A 22869-nucleotide genomic window follows, 5' to 3' on the forward strand; every position below is an offset into this window, starting at 1 on the left:
AATTTCGGTGCATCTCTAATTATTGGCGACATCAGAAATGGATATTATATAATAGATGCTTTTTTGAACATTTTAGCAATTTAAAAATATTAAAAAATGATTTTTTACATGGCACCCCTGCTCTCGACAGACGGCACCCCGGTTGGGAAACTCTGCGCTAGTGCATGTTAAGTTATTTTCTCCCCTATAGAAAACGTTTAATGGACGAAGACGGCGATATAAAAAGACCAAATCTGGTATATTAATAAAATATATTACGCAGCACAGAAATTAGCCCAGAATATGAACGGAATGTGCAAAGTTTCACGTGTTTTATCCCCCGTAGAAAAAAACATTATAAAGAAAACTGTGGCTTAATAGATTGCTTGTCTGTACATATATTTTTAATAAAACATACAATTTGGGCTTTTTATATCACTGTGTTATCTTATATTAAGCCAGCTCGGGGGAAAACGTGCAAAACGTGTTTCGTGCAATTCAGTTCATAATTTGGGCTCATCTGCTTGAATGCACACAGTATATGTTTTTAATCATTTCTATAGCATATTTGGTCTTTTTTTATCACCGTCTTCATTAAGCCGCATTAAGCGTTTTCTTTTACGTCTTCTATGAGAGGAAAATGCTTGACGTGCAATTTAGCACTTTCTGTTCATATTCTGGGCTTATAGCGTCGTCACGCACTCAGTCGGTGTCTGCGCAGCTGCACTTGCATTATTGTCCACGTACACACGCATGGTGCGCTGATGATGAAACGCACAAATTATGACTTAAGGAAATGTAGGAATTAAGTCGAGATGATGAGAGCACAGGTGCGGACAGGGAGGAACCGAGTGAGCAAAGGAGAAAGAAAAGGCACTTCTTGGATGCTTTCACTTTCGAATTCTCAATCTTGGTGTCACGTTTTACAAGAAAATATAATTGTCTGTTGCTCTTACATCTATGCACCTTTCACTTTTTAAGACTAAAACGAATGCTTGATAGATGGATTCTTTATTATTCTTAATGAAAAGCACAACATCAATAAAACAGTACAATGATAAACTAGCACATATAACATTTATTGACAAAAACCAACGTTCACCTTCTCTGGTCTAAGAAGTGGTCTTTTAATTTACTTTTACATTTTGCTTGAAAACCAAATCCTCCATCCGCCATCGTTTCCTCGTCATTTTTGCCACTCACACTGAAGTGCCTCTCTCACTCTCTTCAGGGGCCAGTTGCATAAAGATAAAAACTATGTTAAGACTGTGACTTACAAACTTAGTTTGACCAACCAGCAGTTAGCCAGGGGGTAATCAGTCTTACTTTTTGGATTCACATTAGATCAATCTAAAAGTTATGACTATGCCTTGAAGAAAAGAAATTAGATGATTAACTTTGTCTAAGCAGTTTATGCAACCGGCCCCAGGTGATGAGTGAAATCCGACTCCTGCTTCACTGCTGCGGCTCTGCAGGGTGCGCTGTATGGAGCAGAGCACACGCTTACAGTTTACAACTGTAGCATCTGTTGTCCAACTGAACTAAATTTTTACTTATTTTAAAAAGCAAAACGACAGTGGGGGCGATACCGCGCTGGGAAAGTAACAGGGGCGGTTTCTCCATTAGGCGGGCAGTAGGGCGATGCACAACCAAAGTGTGAAAGGGAGGGATTTTTTTCTATCACATTCAACTACTGCCGTCACTGTTCTAGACTTTTCTGTCTCTGGATATATAGTCCAATCAGCGTCTGGTTTCCACCAGCCGCCACTGGCAAGTAATGTATTCGGTGTATGGCCAAACACCGGGTAATACCGGTAACACAGACTACCGCAGAAAGCCTGATAGATAGTAAATATTGGAATTAATTAATTTTAAAAAATGGTGACCAGCGCGACCAGTGGGAAGAATCTCTAGCGTGAAGTGTGAATTGCCTTCATTTACGCTGCTGTTTGAATGTCCTTGACTTTTTCAGGGAGATCTCCAGATATAAGCCTCTCTCTAGCAAGACATCTGTGCATGTGATCACTGGGGAATCCTTTGATGATCAGCTTTCTTCAGATCTCAACCAAGTGAGTGTCTTTCACAGTCCCACTTTCTGCCTTCACTTCTGAACTTTAGTTAGTTTTAATCAGAGGCAAATCCTTTGCTGAACGTCGCATTAACTGTCATCTCTCTACGTCAGGTGGTTGCTGAACTTCAGAGGAAGTTTTTGGAGCGCTCTTATCCCAATGCCAATCACATTCAGATTCGTGGGGCAGATCGTCACATGATCTACAAAAATCCATCCTTGCTTATCAAACATTTGCATAAGCTCGTTTCACAAAGGCAGTCCAACCAACAGAGGCAGTGAGATGCTTCCGAAAATGCAGCCTCTCTAATAACAACAGATCAATAACAGCTACTTCCCTGCAGCTGTCACATACTCTCTTCAGTGATGCAAGAGGCCAAATAACAGCTTCATATTTCTGCTTACAAAGGAAACAGAAATCTGTGTAGTTTGTTGAGGAATTGTACATTTTGGTTATCTGCTGAAGACATTATTTAACTGCATTTAACTGTACATTTTTCTGGTCAAAATGCCTTTTTATTAATGCAATTAAATTTAATTTGAATTTAATGAAACCTGTCAAGAAGTCATATTTGTCAGTCAGATTTCTTATGAACAGTACTTTATTTAGAGGCCAAAAAGGTGCAAAAAATTCTGTCATAACAGACAATAGTTGACCTAATTCTATTCTAATTTTATTTACTGATCTCTAAATGAATTTTTTTTGTAAGAAATCTATCATTGTGTGTGCAAGCTCCACTCCTTGTTGAACTTATGCACAAAAGTATTACTAACGCCAGTATTTGGCATGGACATTTTATGGTTTGCTGTTTTTGCCATATATATATATATATATATAAAAAAATAGAAATTATATTTTCCTTGAAAAACGAGGACTTTTTTTTAACAAAGTTGCATTTTTTAAAATAACAAAAATTGTTTTGGTAAAACAAACCTAAAACTCTCTCCCTATACACACACACACACACGTAGATTTCCCCTTTTGATGAGACCTGGAAATGTTTCCATTAGACATCCTGAAAGAAGACAATAACATGGTCTGTTTATCCTGAGGATTGAAGTTTAATTGACACCACATCAAAATAAAAATTTCCAACAGATCTGGAATTTTATTCCATCCATATACATGCATAGCAACAACATCTTTAAGAAATATTTTTCTTACATAAGGACATTGGAATGATAATTTTTACAGTATTCCCTTGTCTCGTCCCACCCATCAAAACAGTACAATTTAATTTTTTTATCAGGAGTAAGAAATAGCTGCTCTTCCCCCTTTATAATACTGTTTTCCGTAATGTTCCCACCCCCCTTTTTTTCCTTGTTTTTTTTCTTACAAAGTATTGCGCTGAGAGCAAATTTTTAAAAAGGGAGAACAAGGTGTATCAGCAAACAGAAATACAAGTACTATACAAGAATGCTGCCATCCTCATTTAAACATCCACTTCTGAGTCGAAGAAAAGACAAACAGCAACATATATATGCAAAGCCATGTGTACAGTATATGCCAAAACATGAGCTGCAGCGTTGTGCCTGGTTATCCCTCTAAAATGTTTTAAGGCTGAAGTCAAGAGAATCATACTGCAAGTGACATTTTGACATATACAAAAAACTGTACCAGCAAATAAGAATACACAAGTGCTCCAGTAGCTATTGTTGGGTCTAAAACGCATTTCAGTTTTTTATCCTGTGCCTATTGTCTCCTTGAACCTAACATACATTGTAAACAATATGTCTGCTACACAAGAATGACTGTACATTAACATTACAAACAACTCTGATATAAACTTTCTTTGAATTTAAATTAAGAGCACTACTCCTATTAATACTGATTGTAAAATAAATAAAAGGTGAAAGTGGCACCAATATTACACTTGGATTTTTTTTTCATCATTTTGCATTAAGTCTTCAAAATAACGAAAGTAGAAGCCTCTCTTGATTGTCCACAAGCAGTATATAAAACTGCACGATGCACTATTTCAGACACAACCGTGTACCAAAAAAAAGATGAGGGGAGAAGAGCGAATTTCATTTCACATGCTCGGCGGCATGTGACGAGCAGTAAAACTTCTTGTGAGTGATAAAGTTTGACAAGTTATTGAACTGGATGTCACAGAGGCGGCAATACTTCCCACTGCCTGCTGGTGGCGCCGAACCATTTATGCCTTTTCCGGCAGGTGCGGATTCCTCCATGGGTGATTTAGAAGTTGGCGATACATTCTCGTTTGGGTCGGGAGGGTTCTCGGCTCCCCACGTGGGAGATGTTTGTTCCTCTGGTGATGAGGTGTTGTGAGGCTGATTCTCTTGCTGGGGAGTTGCTGGTGTCTGGCGATCCTCTTTATGACCACCGTTGACAATCACCATGCCCCTGTTTTTGGGCAGTAGGGGCAGCGGCTCCTTGCTGGGATGGGGACAGCCATTGGCCGCAGGTGGTTCTGTGCCCGTCTCACCTGCACCATTACTGCTTTGCTCCTGTTCGGCCACCTCACCCTGCATTACGAGACTCCCTGCCATGTAGTCGCCACTTTTTATCCCGAAATATGGCGATATTTGCTCTGTACCTTTCACTTTCTTTATTGCTCCAGGATAGAGACAGTGAGGCAAAAATATGCTCTTGTTCTCATCTTTCGAAGTCATGAGCAGTGCATCACCGAAAGCTTTCAGATCCGGTGCCGGCCCAAGGTGTGGTGGGAACATGCCTCCGTTCTGCACCATCAACTTGTTGCCACCGTTTTTCTCACATTTCACAGAACTCTTGTCATAGATGTCATCCGAGTTATTGCCTTCGCTCTTCACGCCCGGGAACATTGGCTGCTCCAGACTGCCGATCTCACCATGCTGAGCAGCTGTGACAGGGCAAAAGTTCTGTTTATGGGCTAGGTAATTCTCCACTTTGTTAAAACCGATCTTGCACACGGTACATTCGTGATAGTCCAAGAGTCTTTTGGGGGAGTTGCACGACTTGTCAGGAAGAGGTGAGCACTTTTTGCTGAGATCCATCGGAGCATCTAGTTCCTGTGGGTCTGCAATAGTGTTACCTTTGGGGGCAAGGATAGGCTTGGAGACAGTAAGGGAAGCATCTAAGTGTTTCGGGACAAGGCTTGGAAAGATGTCACATCGTGGATGGAAGCGGTCAGCCAGATTTTCTACCGTTTCCTGGGATGTACAGGGATTTCCTAGAGTGGGCATACCCAAGAATCCCGGCTGTGGCCCCATGGGCTGCCGTTGCTCTTGGTCAGGCAGACACATCTCGTACATCTTCCTCCGCTTGCGCGTTCTCATGGTCCGCTGCATGGCGGGCACCTTCATGGACATGCGTTTCATGGGTGGGTCATGGCGAGTGGCACAATAGTACTGCTTGTGAACCATGTACGTTTCATGCCGGCTGAAGGTGATGTTGCATGCTTCACAGATGGTCTTGTTTGGGTCATTCTCACCGTCCACCAAAGACGTGCTGGGACTCTTCACCTCAGACTGTTTTCCGCCAAGCCTTTCCTCAACTCCTGTTGGTGTAGTAACCTTCTTTACTTGCCCAGGAAGGTCTTTTTCAGGCACTTTCCCACCAGCGTTCATAATATCCAAAACAGACGAATTCAAGCAAGTTGTTGTCACGAGATGACTGTCGGTCTCTGATGGAAGGCATCCAGGAAGCATACCGACCGAAGTGTGGCCACTGTTTGGACTTATGGCATCGGACACCTTGTCCGGAACACTGGAAAAATCCGGAGACTTTGCCATGTGCTGCCAGCGACTGTTGCAGTAGTGCTTCTTGTGAACTAAGTAGTTATCTAGATTATTGAAGGTGATGTTGCATTCAAAGCAGGTCGCTCCTTTGGGCATGAGAGGACTGTAGATGACAGGAGGGTAGCTGTTCCCTCCATGGCGTAGCCTGCGATGCACCAGCTCTGACATTTTCGCTAGAATCTCAGATGCTTGTGGTACCACAGAAATGTCCTGGGAGAAAGCAAACTGTGACAAGAATGGACCCATGGGGAAGGTTGGTCCCATGTTGTGCTGGACCGGTGAGGAAGCTAGCCGTGGACTAGAGGGTTCTGACTTGATTCTGGTGTAAGAGAAACTAGCCTTGCTTCCTGGGTGACTTTCTCCCTTCTGCAGTCCAAGGATAGTTTTTTTCTCAGGTCTTTCGAGTTCTCCATCAGGACTGTTGGCCTTGTTAGGTGTGCTCTTGGGACTTTGCATAACCACATCCTTCCTGCCTGACAGTTCTGCTCGTACTGCCTGTAAGATTTCCTCTCCTCCTCTTGGGGAGTTCTCGCTGTCGCTCTCCCTGTGAATCTTCCCAGTGTGTCCGTGTAAGTCTTGATGCTGCAGCAGTTCCCTATGGTTCTGGAAACTGATGTGGCAGTGATTGCATCTGAAGGCTGCCTGTGACAGGTGTGAAAGGATGTGGTGCTGGAATGTAAGGAGTGAATCTGCTGTGAAGTTACAGATTGTGCATTTCAAGCTGGTGCCAGGGGGAAGAGACTCCTCCATTTTAAAACCTGTGAGAAAGAAAAGAGACAGTTTTTGTTAGTCTTGTATTTCCACTAATTTTACATTGTGTCTGCATGTAGCATTTTGGATGTCTATTTCCTAGACACATATTACTGCCTGATTGTGATTATTTGATCTAACTGTGATTATTTGCTAAAATGTATTTCTTGTTTCCTTCACAAGCAAATATAGAATTTCAGTTTATTTTAATATTAACATAATGGCAGACGTTTGGCTGTTGCAGACTGAACAGCCATACAGTGAAATAAACTGTATTAATTTTTTTATACATTTAGTTTTAATATGCATTTATTATATAAGTATATGTATTTATTTATTTTGATCAAATACTTTAATGTGCAATGATTGTGAGAATTTAAAAAAAAAAAAGTTTTTTGTAACTGTCAAAATGCATTGTACTTATGATACCAGCCTACTCACCACTGTGTGAGCTCAAGTGCATCTCCAGAGCACGAGGGTTGCTGAAGCTCTTGTTGCATTGTGGGAAAGGGCAGGTACTGGGAGTTTGGTGGGAATTGCTGTCAGTCTCTTCAGAGACGTTATCAGGGTCCCTCTGCCGCCCACTGCAGTAATACATCAGGTGGGCCTGAAGGTTCCTCTCACTCCTGTACCATATCCCACATGCTTTACAGGGGAAGATGTCCTCTGAAACACAGAGACAAACACATGAAGGCAAAACTACAAACACTGCTCCAAACAGTTTTGCTGAGTTGAACTCAGATGAAGTGTTTAATTTGACACTTTTTTGAGTTTTATCAGTAGTATTTTGAATGAAATTGCATCATGAATGCATTTTTGCTGGACAGGAGAATTTATGTTGTCTCTAAAAAAGACTTAAAAAATGTCTTCATGAAATTTATTCATGATTGAAATGATCATAATTTGGCTATGGAATTGCTAAGAGGATTCGTGCAATTCTTTACAGATCCATTCCTTATAGGGGATATATCAGAAGAGGCATTAGGAGTGTTTGGGACGTCTGAATGATCAGTTCACATGCACGGCTCAAATAAGAGTTTTAAATGACAATTCTGCTGTGATGTTGCATGGCAACAGAGATGATTCCAGTAGGCTTGTGCCCTTTCCTCAAGGGCAAATGAAAACGTTGCACCATCTGCTAACAGCATCCTCTGTGTCAAGCTGAACTCTAGACTTCCTTGATAAAGTCAACAAACAAAGCATTTGGCAGATGGCTCAAATTTTGCAATTACAAGGTTGGTCAGAGTCCAGATATGTTTACTGTACCCCTAAACTGAGGGGCAGAACATCACATTCCCCCAAGCAGAGGTTAATCTGTGAATAACTATACAGCATACTATGTTTTCAGTGTAATACGTGTGTGTGTAACACGTTCTGAACTGGCTCAAATGATTGGTTGGAAAGCTCAACGGTGCAGCTACGGGAACAGGTGAGACCCCATATGCAGCAATATTGTGGCCAAGTTTTACGGCGAGACTCAACCGTATGGCTTCATTGTAAAAGTATGTTGACAGTTATTAGTTTTGATTTGCTGCATGCATGTTTATGATGCCCGTGGACAGTTATTAAGTTTGTGTGTACACAGAAACAGGGCTTACTGTTGACTATAGCTGTAGGTAATATGGAGGCCATGGCAGCTTGCTGGGGCAGGAGCTGGATGGTGTCCAGAAGACGTGCTGGGTACATGCCCTCACCGAGAGACATGTGATTGACCACCTGCAATCGAGAGTCAAAGTCCACTGCGAATGCCACCAGCTCGTCGCCTTCCATCATGTTCTTGGTTGTGGTACACCACAACTGACCACCTGTATGACAGAAGAAACCACACATTATCACTGCTGCATTTAGACACTTAAGGTTAAAATGTATGCAAAAGTTTCACATGTACAGACTGATTTAAATATGTAGAGGTTTGATCATTTTTAGATGAAAGCCAGTGGAAGGGTTTAAGCTCAGATTGCATTTATCTTTGCACACGGAAGGATTTCAGCCGCACTTCATTTGCCATTCAAGAGATTAATGTTTTAAATATGACTACAAAAAAAATCTGGCTTCCGAGATAACATCAAACTATGATACGCAGATGCTAAATGGCAGAATTAGGACATTGTTTCAGTAGGGAAGCTGTACAATTAATTAAAGCTCTCTGTTAGAGATGTGCAAACACACTGACGGAGCTTCAGAGAGGAAGATGAGCTGCACTTTCAGAGCAGCTGTTGGGAAGGTAAGGAGAGAAATAGGAAGGGAATGTAATTCATGAAAAAGGTCTGAAAGAATGATACTGCACAGTGTGAGTCATTTACAAATGTGAGTCATTTGACTGATCGACTATTCAACTACTTTTCTGAACAACTAGTTGTCTAATAAAAAGAAGCAGTTGTGCAAATGCTAATTAGCACACATTTAAGGAGAAATCTTAGGATGAAATCATTAAATAATCACTGTAATACTCTATTTTCAAGGGGTGACCAAAAGTGAAAGACATACAATCAGATCAAATATATAAAAAGAAAGTTAGAGAATAAAATGGCTTTCTAATACAGGCACTGACTGCGAAAGCTTCTGAGAGTTGGAAATGTGCGACTGCTGCCTGAAAGAGCAGCTTATCAATGTGTGAATCTGCAGCGGGGAGAGACACTCTTCAGACGGGTCCTCTTCATCAGCAGGATCCTGTCACACACCACACACTGCCTGGAGAGGCTCTCTCGTTCCTTATCTCCTAATTAAAATAACAAAAACTGCCATCGCCATCAGCGCAGATCAAAACTGTCACCTGCAACAGCAGGAGGGCGCAGGTCACCTCTGCCTGCTCAAGAGTACTGCTGGAAGTTGCATGAAGAACTCATTACTTACACTAGAACAAAAGGCAGAAATGTGATGCATGAAGGGCGCCACAATCGCTGCTGCTTTGTGGGATGGCCTGTGAGTTGTGGCGTCAAAACGGATCACTGGCAAACTTTGAGACTGCACAGAAATAAGGTAGTGTTGCTGTCATGTCCTTCTCCGATGTAGATGTTTTTGCGGTTGCATGGTTATGGTTTACAGCAGTGGTTTTCTACTCGTTTTGCTTCAGGTTCTAGATTCTACACTGGACATTAAGTGGCGATCCAACACATCACATACAGTATCATACAAGCGTTATTTTAGTATTTATATCATATTACAGTATTTATTAATATTTTGAATTAACTTTTATTTTTTATATTTAAAGTTTTCATTTTAAAGTTAATTTTGTTATGTGCTTTTCTCATTTATATTAGTTTTTTATATTTCTATTAAGCTGTCATTTTTTACTCCAGTTTTACTTTTAGTAATTGGTACTCCAATTTCAACTTATTTTATTTCAGTTAGTTGCCCAAGCAACATCTATAATTTTCATTTACGATTTTTTACATGTTCATTAAAAAAAACAATTGTTAATTACTTGTTTTATTTTCAGTTAACAACAAAAACATTGTTTCATACAAAATAAGAATATGCTTAAATAATTGAGAATTATTAATAATGTCAACAAATATCAGCAAATGCTAAATTATTGTCATGACTTTTTTTAAAGGGGTCATGAACTGAGAACTCAAAATTCCCTTGATTCCCTTGATCTTAAGAGGTAATTGTACTATAAAAACATCCCGTAAGTTTCAGAACTCAAAACTTTTTTTTTAGTTTAAAAACTGCTTATATTGAAGTCAATCTGCCAAAACGACAGGTTGTAGAATGTGCCACTTTATGGTGTAATAGTGTGGCTAAACCCCGCCTCCGCAGAAGATCATCAACACCTGCTTCTACATCACTGCCTGTTTAGCTCCGCCCACCGATTCACGCATGTAGTGTAACTAACGAGTGTGTCAAACGCAGGTCTACACAGAAATCAAACGATAAAGATGCTCTGAAGAAAACAAGACGCTGTGCAGTGCCAAGTTATGGAAAACACAGTCTTTGCATTGCCTTCTTTCTGATCCCAACATTAGGAAAGAGTGGATGAACTTTATTTTTCTTTATTTGAAGATCCAGACCGCATCAGTAAGAACTCGGACCTTTGTTCACTTCATTTTTATCGCGGATTCGTTTACAAACAAGGCACAATTCGACGCAGGATTTTCAGAAAGATTGAAACTAAAAGACGATGTTGTGCTGAATATATTGTATCTGACAGTAATGTGGCACCACACAAGTGTGAGTAACTGTTTTTATTACGTGATCACTATTGCTTTGTCTGTTATTACAGATCGTTTGATAATGTACTGAGTATTTATGCGTTTTTAACCTAAATCACAGCAGCGTCCATCTATGAAGGATGTAGGCTGTCAAACATATACAACTGTTAGCCAATCGCAGTAGTGGTTCCGAGTCTACAATCCAATACTCCTATTCAAACAGAGCGTTCTGATGAGGGGGTCAAAACAGGACTGAAAATAGCCTATTATTTCTAAATTATGATGTTTTTTGATGTAAAAATCTTGATAACACTATAAGTGGACCTCAGAGAGCTGTACAAAATAATAAAAAAGGTAGCTCATGACCCCTTTAAAATGCATAAAGGAATACAGAATTGATTTATAATAAATCAGAACATACTTGCAACCTACCAGTTAAAAAACACAGCTGCCAGTTATCATCTTGGAAATAAAAGGTTTGCATTTTTAATCAAATTTGTTAAAACATTCGTAACTTTTGCCAATCTAGTAAAAAAAAAAAAAATGCATGATGTGACCTCCAGTTTGACCATCACACTGGAAATGTTCAACTTGTGCGCTTTGCATTGTGGGATACACGGACTGTATTCTGTATACTGCACATTTTTGGCAGCAGAGTGCATGGTCTTCTAAATACTGCAGAACAAATAAGAGTAATATGCCAATATTCTATCTCAACCAAAGCCTAACTTCATGCAGTGATGAACAAAAGGCTGGCTCAATCCCTTCGCAGGTATGGACGGTCAGGCCAGCTTCTTTGAAATTAAACTAGTGTAGAAACATTTCCAACCGATTCTCCTCCTCATCTCAAGGTGCTTGCAGGGTTAAAGAGTCAAACTTAAAGGAACATCCACAGTTCAGATGGAGACTTCCTGTCTGTGCCATTGTAAGTTCACACACTGAAATACACAGGTCGATGGGCGGCCCTAAAGTGAGAGTGCACACGCAGGAGACACGGGACCCTGGCTGAAAAGCGTAGCCAGCGCAGTGCTGCTTTCGCCTGTGAGCTGTCTGCAGCAGAAGGCCTTTGTGCCGTGGCCAATGCAGTCGCACTGAAGCCTATTGTCTCTGTCCTCCTGCAGCGCACCTGATAAAAGAATAAAGAACTATGACATATTCCAAAAACAATGGAGGAATTAAGGACACACAATAAGCCAGCTGCTTCATTAAAACAATCAAAACCCGGTATCCTGTACACAGTCCAGATAACTTTAAAAAAAAAACTTCTTTTCATACAATCTCATGCTATAGAATCCACTAGTGCGGGCTCGTCCTCATAGCCCAAACTCCCCCCTTTTTCGCACTAATGATGCTTTTAAACACTTACTTAAAAATGTTCACATAAAGGAATTACAGGCGGGTGCAGCATTATGCAATTACATGTGTAAGTCTGTGCTGTTCTAATCAAACGCGCCAGGATGAGCCACAGACTGAAGCCCTCAGAGGTGCCTAACGCAGGGCACGAGCACTTTGAATGATCACTTTAAAAGATCGACCATGTTGTAAAAGCACAAAACAAGCCTTTCTAGCTCTCATTTGCTTTCTCTTTCTGTCTTTTTGTGGCAAAAGCTGACAGAAGGGTTGGCTAATGAACTGGCCGGAGGACAGCTACTCGAATGTTTGCATGTGTAAACAGTGAAAGACTTTAATAGTTTGCTGTAAAATGCATAGTTAAACATATCCGTGTTTGTATCTCCCATCTGTCCAGACAAACGGCTGCCTCAGAGGCCGTAACGGCAGTGTGGAGCACATAAATGACACTGCCAAAAATTAATCTGGGACAAAAGAAGGCAAATGCATCCTTTATATTTTGTGTCAATAAAGGTGTATTTGATGTTTAAAGGGGTCATATGACGTTGCTAAAAAAGAACATTATTTTTTGTATTTGGTGTAATGAAATGTGTTTATGTGGTGACACAAAACCAATAAAACCCATTACAAACGAGGCATCCAGTGGGGACATAATTACGGATTATAATGACTCCCTTTAACTTGTATGTCATCCTTCCGGAAAGATCGGGCGGCTTTACCTTCAGACATTCAGTAATTCATTCACTACATGCAAAGCCCCCCCCCCTCAAAAAAAAAACTTTATTATAAACAACAGGCTAATAATAATAATAATAATAATAATAATACAAAAATAAGTAAAGAGCAGTTCTTAAATGGTGGGTCTCTACCCAAAAATGGGTTGCAGGTTGTTCAGATTGGACAGCAGAGGAATGCCAGTGCTAAATGCCAATAAAATCATTGCCCAAAATCTTTTAATTAGTTATTAAAAGGGAAAAATGCTACTCAAAACAACAGTTTTTCTTTCTTAAAGCATGTTCCTGGTCATGATGACTGTCATTTATTTATCACACGCAATAATTTCTAATTCAATCAATTCCCAATGGATAAAATCAATTCCCTCCCTACATTCGTTCATTTGTGTTTCACTTGGAAATACATCAGATTATGGAAGTAAAATGGGTTGGATTTCATGCTGGCTTAAAAAAAATAACCCTTGCCTGGTTAAGACTCAGTACAGCGATAAAATATTGTGCTTTGCTAACACAAATTTTGAACTACATGTGAATGCACCTACAGTTTGAACCTTAGTTATTAAAAGAGTCTTGTTACTGATAAGCCATCAGACTGATATGTTCTGTCTCAATGTCAACAATCACTGTGTATGGCCATAAGGGGGCACTGTTCCCATACTGTAATACAGATCTGACCTATCAGAGCTCTCTCTGCTCACCCCAAAACCACACTAGACCAGTCTCAGTTACACAGCTAATTGTCTCCTCCATGTTTCCCTGAAAAGACAGGGTTTTGTAAGCATTTCAACCATGTCTTGTAGTGACTGTTTTACAGTATTTTCAGAAGCATACATGACTGACATCATGAGAATTACTGTACACATTTGTGGAAGAGAGTAAATCAAATGACAGTAGCCATATTAGCATATAAAGTATAAATTTTATGCATTATAATAATGTAATGGAGTATAGTACTGTGTAGTGTAGTACAGTACACTGCTATGTTGTGGTGTGAAATGCAGTACAGTACAGACTATGGCAGAGTACAGTAATTCTAGTATCTGCAATGACAGAACAAAAGAAATGTGAAATTTATTTTCAACATTGCAAATTCAATCTCAAAACACTAGGTTTCTAACTCTGATCAAATACAGAAATGTGTTTATAATACTGAATGATTTATAATAGTCAAACTGTGATCTTTATTTAATGATTAAAAGCTGATTTTGACAAATCCCTTTAGAAGTACTTTTTATTTGCTGATTTGAGAATCACACTGACAAAAGCTTTTATTTACTGTGTTTACAGCAACAGCTGTGATGAGAATTAGCATTAAAACACATCCGCTCATCAGTTTAACGTCAAGCCCAAACTCTGTTTACACATCACATGAATGGTGCAAAAGCATTTATGGATGAAAAGCAAGCATCCCACAGCGGAAAATAAATACATTTGGCCTGAAATTACACATTTTTTTGTACATGCATCATCATGAAAAAAATAATAGAATTTGATCTACTTTTCATGGGAAGTGGCATAGATTAGCTCACTCATCATGAAATATCTTGTTAATATTTTGAACGCAGATTTGAAATACTCAAGAGTAAAAGAGAGTGTTGAGCAAACATTCTCACCAAGAGTAGTGCTCACTTCGTCAGGTTACTGCGTATTGGTTGCGGCTAGTCGACATGTGTTTACTGCGGCCCCCACTGGGAGGGACACACACATGCCACCCGTCTTGACCATCAGCATTAATGGGACGTCACGCCTTTGTGGCAGCAGGGAGCGGTAGTGTTGAGCTGCGCAGCAGACCCCCAGCTGTGGTCGGTGAACGGCCGGGCTCCAGCGGGACCGCTCTCTTCCAACATGGCTCCGTCCCCGTGCCACATGGGCCCGTGGATGCTTGCCCTCATGCAAATGCACGGCCTGGAAAAATGGCTCGTTCTCCTCTTTGGAAACCTCGACTCGGGCCGTCTGGCAGTGGCGTTTTTTTCGTGGGAGATTGAGCCAGATTGATGCACCTGTCAACCATTTTGGAAGATGACAGATCGCTGCGACATGGACAAATCGCAGGAGGAGAGCTGACAAAGATGTCTCACAGTGGAAGTGCATTCTGGGAAAAGAGGCATTTGAGGATAAGGCGTGTCTTTTTAATAATTGTACAGTAAACCAGGGTTTCCCAAATGGGGGTTTGCGAACCCCTGGGGGTTCATGAGGGAACTGCAGGGCGTTAGTGTGTTGATGAAAAGCGAATAATTAATTATATCCAATGTAAAATTAAATATAAATAAATGGGGCCGCCCGATAATCGTGATATAGGTTAGTGCAATTATCAAACCAAAGGCCATTATTTAATTCAATAACTGTATAGATGCTCTGCTTGTTTTAAGAGAAACGTGGCAGCCAAAATAAAAGCGCAAGGATTTAAAATGTTTAAAGGTTGATGGTTTATAAGACATAATGTAAGATATAAATGTATAACTTGTAGTGTAAAATAAGATTGTCATTATAATGATCAAATATTAATTTGTGTAACTGTATAATATAATTGTACAAGTGTAATTTACAGTAATACATTTCTGGCTTCATTTTTAAATTTGAATGAAAACAACAATAAAATAACAATAACTGTAATAATAATTATTATTAATAAATTATTCAATTTGGTTGGGTTCCTAAACTAATAATAATAATAATAAAAATATAAATTTTACAGTTCAATTGTAATTTACGATGGTAATATATATATATATATATATATGTCTTCATTTTTTAATTAGAGTTAAAACAACAGAAATATTTATCATCATCATCATAATCATCATAATCTGTTTAGGAACCCAATCAAATTAAATAATAATAATAATTATTTTTGCAACTGCATTTCGTAATGCTAATGGCATAGTAAGACATCACCTACAATCCTTCCTGAGAAACCCGAACTCCTGCAACCCTTCTGTAATTCCACAATTGCGCAAAGCGTGAGCTAATTACGTCCACCGTCGCTTCGAGCGTTTGAAATAAACAGTCAGCAGCTAAAGGATCTAATTGCGTTTGTCGGCTGGTGCGGAGGGAGGACACTACTGCCCTTGCACAGTGCCATGCTGTCGTCCTGGCACGGCCTGTCCACTGCCCCAGGTACTGCCACACGGCCATCTGGAGCTGACATCTGTCTCTCTATTGATCATAAGGGTTTATCACTTGATCAAACAGACTGTGACAGGAAATTGCTCTTTTCACAGTAAAGGTGGGCGGCAGGCATGAGGGTAATAGAGTGGAACAGATTCGCTGGGTCTCGCTGCAGCACACACCAGCCCTGGCATCCACAGCAAACGTGGAACGGGCACTGGTGGAAACGCTGTGCCAGGGTCAGCTGGTGTGTGTGTGTGTGTGTGTGTGTGACACAAGACAGCCGTCCCAGGAGAAGAAATTAAGTGGTAAAAGGACTGTTTTGAAATGAAAATCCTTCCTGCTGATGTCTACAGAATCATTAAAACTTCTCGATATGTGTTGAAAGGCTCCACTTCGCAGCATGCTTTGGAAAATGACACAAAATGGCAAAAGAGTTTGGAAAAGTGTCAAAAACAAACCCAAATATATCCCAAAATATTTACAGGGATAAATGCGCCAAATGGGGAACGTTCTGCTTTTTTTCAGACGCAAACATGCTCTGTAGCTCAGGATATGCTGAATACAGGAAACTTTTAATGAGCGCAAAACATCTGCTAAACTTCTCGTGCTAGTCTCATAAGGGTTTAGCACTTGATCAAACAGACTGTGACAGGAAATTGCTCTTTTCACAGTAAAGGTGGGCGGCAGGCATGAGGGTAATAGAGTGGAACAGATTCGCTGGGTCTCGCTGCAGCACACACCAGCCCTGGCATCCACAGCAAACGTGGAACGGGCACTGGTGGAAACGCTGTGCCAGGGTGTGCCCACTTCAGCTGGTGTGTGTGTGTGTGACACAAGACAGCCGTCCCAGGAGAAGAAATAAAGTGGTAAAAGGACTGTTTTGAAATGAAAATCCTTCCTGCTGATGTCTACAGCATCATTAAAACTTCTCGATATGTGTTGAAAGGCTCCACTTCGCAGCATGCTTTGGAAAATGACACAAAATGGCAAAAGAGTTTGGAAAAGTGTCAAAAACAAACCCAAATATATCCCAAAATATTTACAGGGATAAATGCGCCAGATGGGGAACGTTCTGCTTTTTTTCAGACGCAAACATACTCTGTAGCTCAGGATATGCTGAATAGAGGAAAATTTTAATGAGCGCAAAACATCTGCTAAACTTCTCGTGCTAGTCCAGTGAACCTCTTCTACAAAACACTCAACATTTCATAACATTTATACAGATTTAATCCTTTGAGTTACATAAAACACAATGGTTAATATGTTTATATTGTTATGAAAATACATAAAAACTAAATTGACTTAATTTGCTTCATACACAGCAAATAAAGACAATTGAATTCATTATAAATGGTCCTTATTTGCTTCATATACAGTGGCTCCAAATATTTGGACAATTCAGACATGCGTAAAAATGGCTGAATCATTGCATTATATAACAAAACCAAGTGTAATTTATTAAAAAGAAAGATATTCATAAAGAATACTTCAAACAAAAAAATTATTTAAACAGTAACAGTAAACCGTGAACAATTTAACAACAAAAACAAAAAAAGTTAAAATTATTCAATTCATTGTATATGTTGTGAAGACAAAATGAAGACAAAAAAATTTAGTAACATTTCTGGTTAAAAAAAAAGCCATTGCATAAATGTCTCAAAAAAAAAAAAAAGTAGAATTTAGAATTATCTTTGTATATATATATATATTTAATTATATTATAATTACAATTACATATAATGATATTATATATGGGAATTAAAAACTACATTACACACACACACGCACGCACACACACACATGTTTGTTCACACACATATATAATGTCTAAATAATTTTTGGAGCCACTGTTCATGTAAAAGCATGATGCTTTAATGCCAAAATGACAATAATATAAAATGCACGGTGTATTTGCAGCTATGTGTCAGTGTAAAACAGATATGTTACTTTTCATATGTTCACAACACACTTCACCCCTTTATACATGTGCTGAGGTCGCATTTTCCCCAGCCAGCAGAAACAGCAGACATGTCACTATGACATTTTGTTTGTGCGTGTAATTCGGCTCATGTTAAGTTTGTGATTTAGCCCTCCTCTTCCTGCCCCTCATTTCTCCTTTCCACCGCTGATTAAACCTGCGACGCATTTCCATTCAATCTCAGGGCACCAAAAGCCAGATGCACAAGGTGCTTCCACTTTTGCAGCTTCGCAAAGCGATAGAGGGAGACAGAAAGAGAGAGAGAGAGATTCCTGTAGCCCAAGAAAGAACAAGTTGAAAGTGCGGAGGAGGAGGAAAAAAAATATGACCAGGGGATGTGATAAAAAATTATCAGCGAGTGTGTTTTCCTGTTTGGTTTTAATCTACATTTAATTAAATTCTTATCTGCTGTGTGCTTATGGCTGCATTTGAATGGCACGACTGCATTCATTATGAATGGTAAAATTGAACTTGGCGCATTGTGTGTGGCCCAATAAAGCAACAAGGCTCACTGCGGTGCATGCAGGAAGAAATCAAGTCAATTAAGACACTCTTTAAATTACCACTGTATCAAAACAAGGAAGGCAGCACGCTCCATAATAGAATCCTGACAGGCAGAATGCAAACAGTTACTGTGTTTAATATACATCAGCCCGTCACATGAGCCCATCCCGTCCTGAGGGTCCAGATTTACTGGCCTGAGAGGGACCGAATTAGGGTCATTACATCAAGAGGTCAAATGAAATGCATTTGTATAAAATACCAAACTGTTAAAATACATCTCCAGTCCCAGCTTAATATTCAGACAACTATAAAGAGGCAATTTGTAGACTGGTTCCCATATAAAGTTTAAGTTTAAACACTGTGACACTATCAAAACATTGCTGTGTTTGATTGAGCATTCTGACTAGCAACACTGGCTCAACCAGTGGGGTGAGTTTAGGGCGGGACTTTGAGTTTGTTTGACCAATGGCAGAGTGGAAACATGCTTAAAAACAATGATTCTTTTTAGAAGAAATCTCAATAATTTTCCCTTTTTTAAAACTTCTATTCAGCAAGGACACATTAAATTGATCAAACGTGACAGTAAAGACATTTATAATGACATAAGATTTCTATTTCAAATAAATGCTGTTCTTTTGAACTTTCTGTTAATCAAAGAATCCTAAATCATGTTAGAATGATTTCTGAAAAATCATGTGATACTCAAGACTGGAGTAATGATGCTGAAAATACAGCTTTGCATCACAGGAATAAATTACATTTTAAATTATATTCAATAAGAAAACAGTTATTTTTAATTGTAATAATATTTCACAATATTACCGTTTTTAGTGTTTTTAACTAAAAATGCATCCTTAGTAAGCATAAGAGACTTCTAACAAAAAATGTAACAACGTTTTTTTTTTTTCAACGGTAGTGTTTGTGTATTATGTAAGTCTCAAAAATACCAAAATGGGATCTTTAATATCTTTTTTTCTCTTAATCAGCAACTATCAAATAAAGACTTGTTTCTCATATTTGTATCCAGAGAAAAAAGGCCAAATGTCTCAAACTGAGCTTAGCTTTGCCAAAACACTAAAGTCTGCAATCAAAAATCTAAATATGAACATTTCTCATAAAATTCTTCCTAGTCTAAATTGAGCTGATATGCACATTCATTTTATAGTGCTACACTCTTCCTGTATGTCAACAATGACCTAATTTGTGTCTATTTTTGTCCCTCCCAAAACATTTTTAGGACAAACAACTGAGTCAGACTGACAAAAAATCTGTAATGAGTCAATAACCACAGACTCTAAGCATGTTTAAAGACTTACACTACGTCAGAAATAAAGCAGACGTTCATGTGCTACATCAAAAAGGGTGCAGTGTTATACAGTAATGCCTTTGACGAAGTGCAGGATTTGCAGGATTCCATACGGCAGAGAGCAATTCATCAGAGGAAGGACAGAATGAGAGAGTCACAACGCAGACGCTATAGTCAGACCTGCCAAAATCCTTAAATTCAGATCAGGCCTTTGCATGTGTGTGTGAGAGAGATGAATGGCCGCGGTGCGTTGCAGAGGGATCGCAACAGATAATCGCGTCTCTCTCGAGTGGCGGAGGAGCGCTCAGATATGCTCTTTTAAAATAATGTAGAGGGAGTAAAATGTCTCCAAAAGCCCCTGCGTGCAGATTATATCGGGCATTCTGTGTTTGCCGTTTAAATCTTAACGGGACACGAGCAGGTGCGGAGAGCAAATACATCTGGAGTGGATAGGAACTGGAGTGGAAATGTTGTTGTGGAGGAGGGAAAGATTAGCTGTCGCATGGGCCTACCGAGATGAAAGTCTCTTCCGATGGCTTTTATTCCCTCCACATAAAGAAGGAGAGAAAACTGGGGTGGAAAAAAAAACTATGAAATGTGCAGTACACCTTGTACGACTCAATTTTATGATGTCCATTACCTCACTTCCACATCGCACTTCTGTCTGCACAAACGTCACTGATCATCAGCTGTTGGGGAGCAACTAACAAAACATAGTGCTACTAACTTAACTACATGTTTTACATTGCATTGGTAAACCTGATTCATTTTAGTGAATCAGTTTGTTCAGATGGTTTATTTGAAAGAACTCATTAAACGCCACCTAAAATACCACAATTTTATGGTTAATTTGACTATCACATTATTTATTATATATTATTATTTATTTTTAATATGCCATATATATGTTATATATAATTACTGCAATGTTATATTTTTGTATATTTTGCTATAAAAATAAACTAATAATAATAATAATAATTGCAATTAAATATTTATGTTTGTTTGTTTATTTCTTTTCACTGATTCATTTGAAATCCAGTGCAAACAAACTATTTAACTTATTATTCAACTATTGCTTTCTGTATACACCTTACATATTTTACATTTTTCTTTCTACAAAACAATATATATAATTAAATATATAATATTTTTATAATTGTATATATTATAATTTATAATATTAAATATAATTTATATAATTTGATAGAATTTATATTTACATTTAAATTGTTTATTTAATTAATTTGATTTGTATTTATATAAATAATAAAATTATTATTTAAACTATATATTAATTATTTATAATATATGAATTACATATCTTTCTATTATTTATTACATATGTACAATAATATAAAAAATTTTAAAATTAGATTATGGTGCTAAATTATAGTGTTGTCTAATTTTACTGGTGGTGGTTAGTGTTCAACACTGTTAATAAGTAATTAACTGAATAAGTAATTAACTACTGTTTAGTCAAAGTTAGCTACACTACGAGCGATTAACAACTACTGCTAAATTGAAGCTTTTTGGGGGGCAATGTACAGTAAGTACATATACTGCACATTCATGCAACAATACAATAGCTGCAACATAGTTGATACTTTTTGTTAGCAGCTTGCAAAGTCTTATACTTTAAATCATAAGTAGTTTATACCTTGGCAAGCTACAGTGTTAAAGTAGCTTCTGCAACACTAGCATGTATAGTCAAGACTTGCAGATACACTGCCGTCCTCCAACCACAATTCAAGAGAACTTTATTTATGCTGCCATTTAAATATGACGAGGGTCAAATACATAAATCTCTCTGGCTCTTTAATGACAGTGGATTGTAGATTGCTCTTTTGTTTATCTTTTAAATAACACACACGCACAGTCGCACACACACACACACGTACACGTGCATCATGCCAGTCTATGGCGGTTGCGTTTGATATGCTGTTTCAATTGTCTCTGTAATTGACCGATGCCACTGGCACGTGACATCATCACCCGTTCGTTATCTGTGCGGTGGCCCCATTTTGGCGGCGTTGAACAGCGGGTCTGTGAACTTCTCACGGCTGATGACAGAGACTGAAAATTAACCCAACTTCTCATTATCATCATAAAGCATTTCTTCAGTGACAGTGTGACACCCGCCACCTTCATTTGCACATGCTAAAACAATGCAAAATGGCCAGTGTTTTTATTTTGCAGGTAATGTATGCACTTTATACAGAATATTCATTTTTGAGCATCAAACCCATGAGTTTGGAATATAAATTTTAAACCTGTGGATAGTTAACATATAGAAAAGCTCTTAGAAAGCAGACTGCAATGTACATTTTTTTTAAAAGTTTTTTTGTTTTGTTTTGTTTGTTTTTTTTGGACCAAAGCCATTTTTTAAAATAATAATCTTTATACATGCAGTTTTTATAAATTTGAGTCATCGGATGTTTGCAGAATAATCTAGTCTGCATAAGCCATTTTTAAAATAATGATATTTATACATACAATTTGTATTAATTTAATATTGAAAAACTGTTATGCTTTGCAGTAAATGCAAAAATGCATTTTTTCACTGCAGAACCATCTACAAATGAAGTAGTGATACTATTTTTTTATATAATTTAATATATAAAATTTAATTTATTTAATTTTTAAAAATGATGATGATGATGATGATGGTTATTATTATTATTACAATCATTATACCCTGTGCGAGAAAGTCAAAAGGTTCCAGTCCAATCCAATGAAATAACTTTACCCAGCATTTTCAGGAAAAAGTAAATGCTAAAAAAAATGGTGCCCAAACTACAGTCACTAAAATATATACTTACATAAAATATTCCTAAAAAATTGAAATATACACAAATATTAACCTAAACTTGTGGAGTTGATTTAAACATAAAAAAAATCCAATTTACTACCATTATAAAAAGAAATTATGATTTTGAGCTGGATATAAGTTTATTGCCAGTGTAGGTGTGAAACTACTCTGCTTCAAATCATAGCAAATTTGCCAACTCTTCTAATATGGAAACTCAGCACAATCACAGATGTGACAAGTCTAGTTGACTTGTCATCAATCAGGTGTTGGCAGAACGATCTACTCTGCAATTATTTACAAAAAGTGTAAACAAAAACTAAATTTTTTAGACTGTCCTGCCTTTGTCTTGCAGAGTTCACAATATATCCCAACTCCTGCC

The 22869-nt window shown here is 38.3% G+C and overlaps 2 protein-coding genes across 2 annotated transcripts in view; one reads left to right on the plus strand and one right to left on the minus strand.

Moving 5' to 3' along the window:
• The window catches only part of LOC107714344 (uncharacterized), a 21146-nt gene extending 18655 nt beyond the window's left edge, over nucleotides 1–2491 (plus strand). Inside the window, exons 10-11 of the transcript XR_001636975.1 lie at nucleotides 1952–2048; nucleotides 2162–2491. The gene's annotated coding sequence lies outside the window, so the exon portion shown is untranslated. The remainder of the gene's footprint in view (nucleotides 1–1951; nucleotides 2049–2161) is intronic.
• A 578-nt stretch (nucleotides 2492–3069) lies between these two features.
• LOC107714317 (zinc finger protein ZFPM2-like) overlaps nucleotides 3070–22869 on the minus strand; it is a gene marked incomplete at its 5' end in the record, with an annotated part of 76798 nt that continues 56998 nt past the window's right edge. The window contains 3 exons of the mRNA XM_016520128.1: nucleotides 3070–6549; nucleotides 6983–7207; nucleotides 8140–8346. Coding sequence (XP_016375614.1) covers nucleotides 4076–6549; nucleotides 6983–7207; nucleotides 8140–8346 — 2906 coding nt within the window. The remainder of the gene's footprint in view (nucleotides 6550–6982; nucleotides 7208–8139; nucleotides 8347–22869) is intronic.

Source organism: Sinocyclocheilus rhinocerous, unplaced genomic scaffold (genome assembly GCF_001515625.1).
Source record: "Sinocyclocheilus rhinocerous isolate Xijiao unplaced genomic scaffold, SAMN03320098_v1.1 scaffold629, whole genome shotgun sequence".
Taxonomy (NCBI): Eukaryota; Metazoa; Chordata; class Actinopteri; order Cypriniformes; family Cyprinidae; genus Sinocyclocheilus; species Sinocyclocheilus rhinocerous.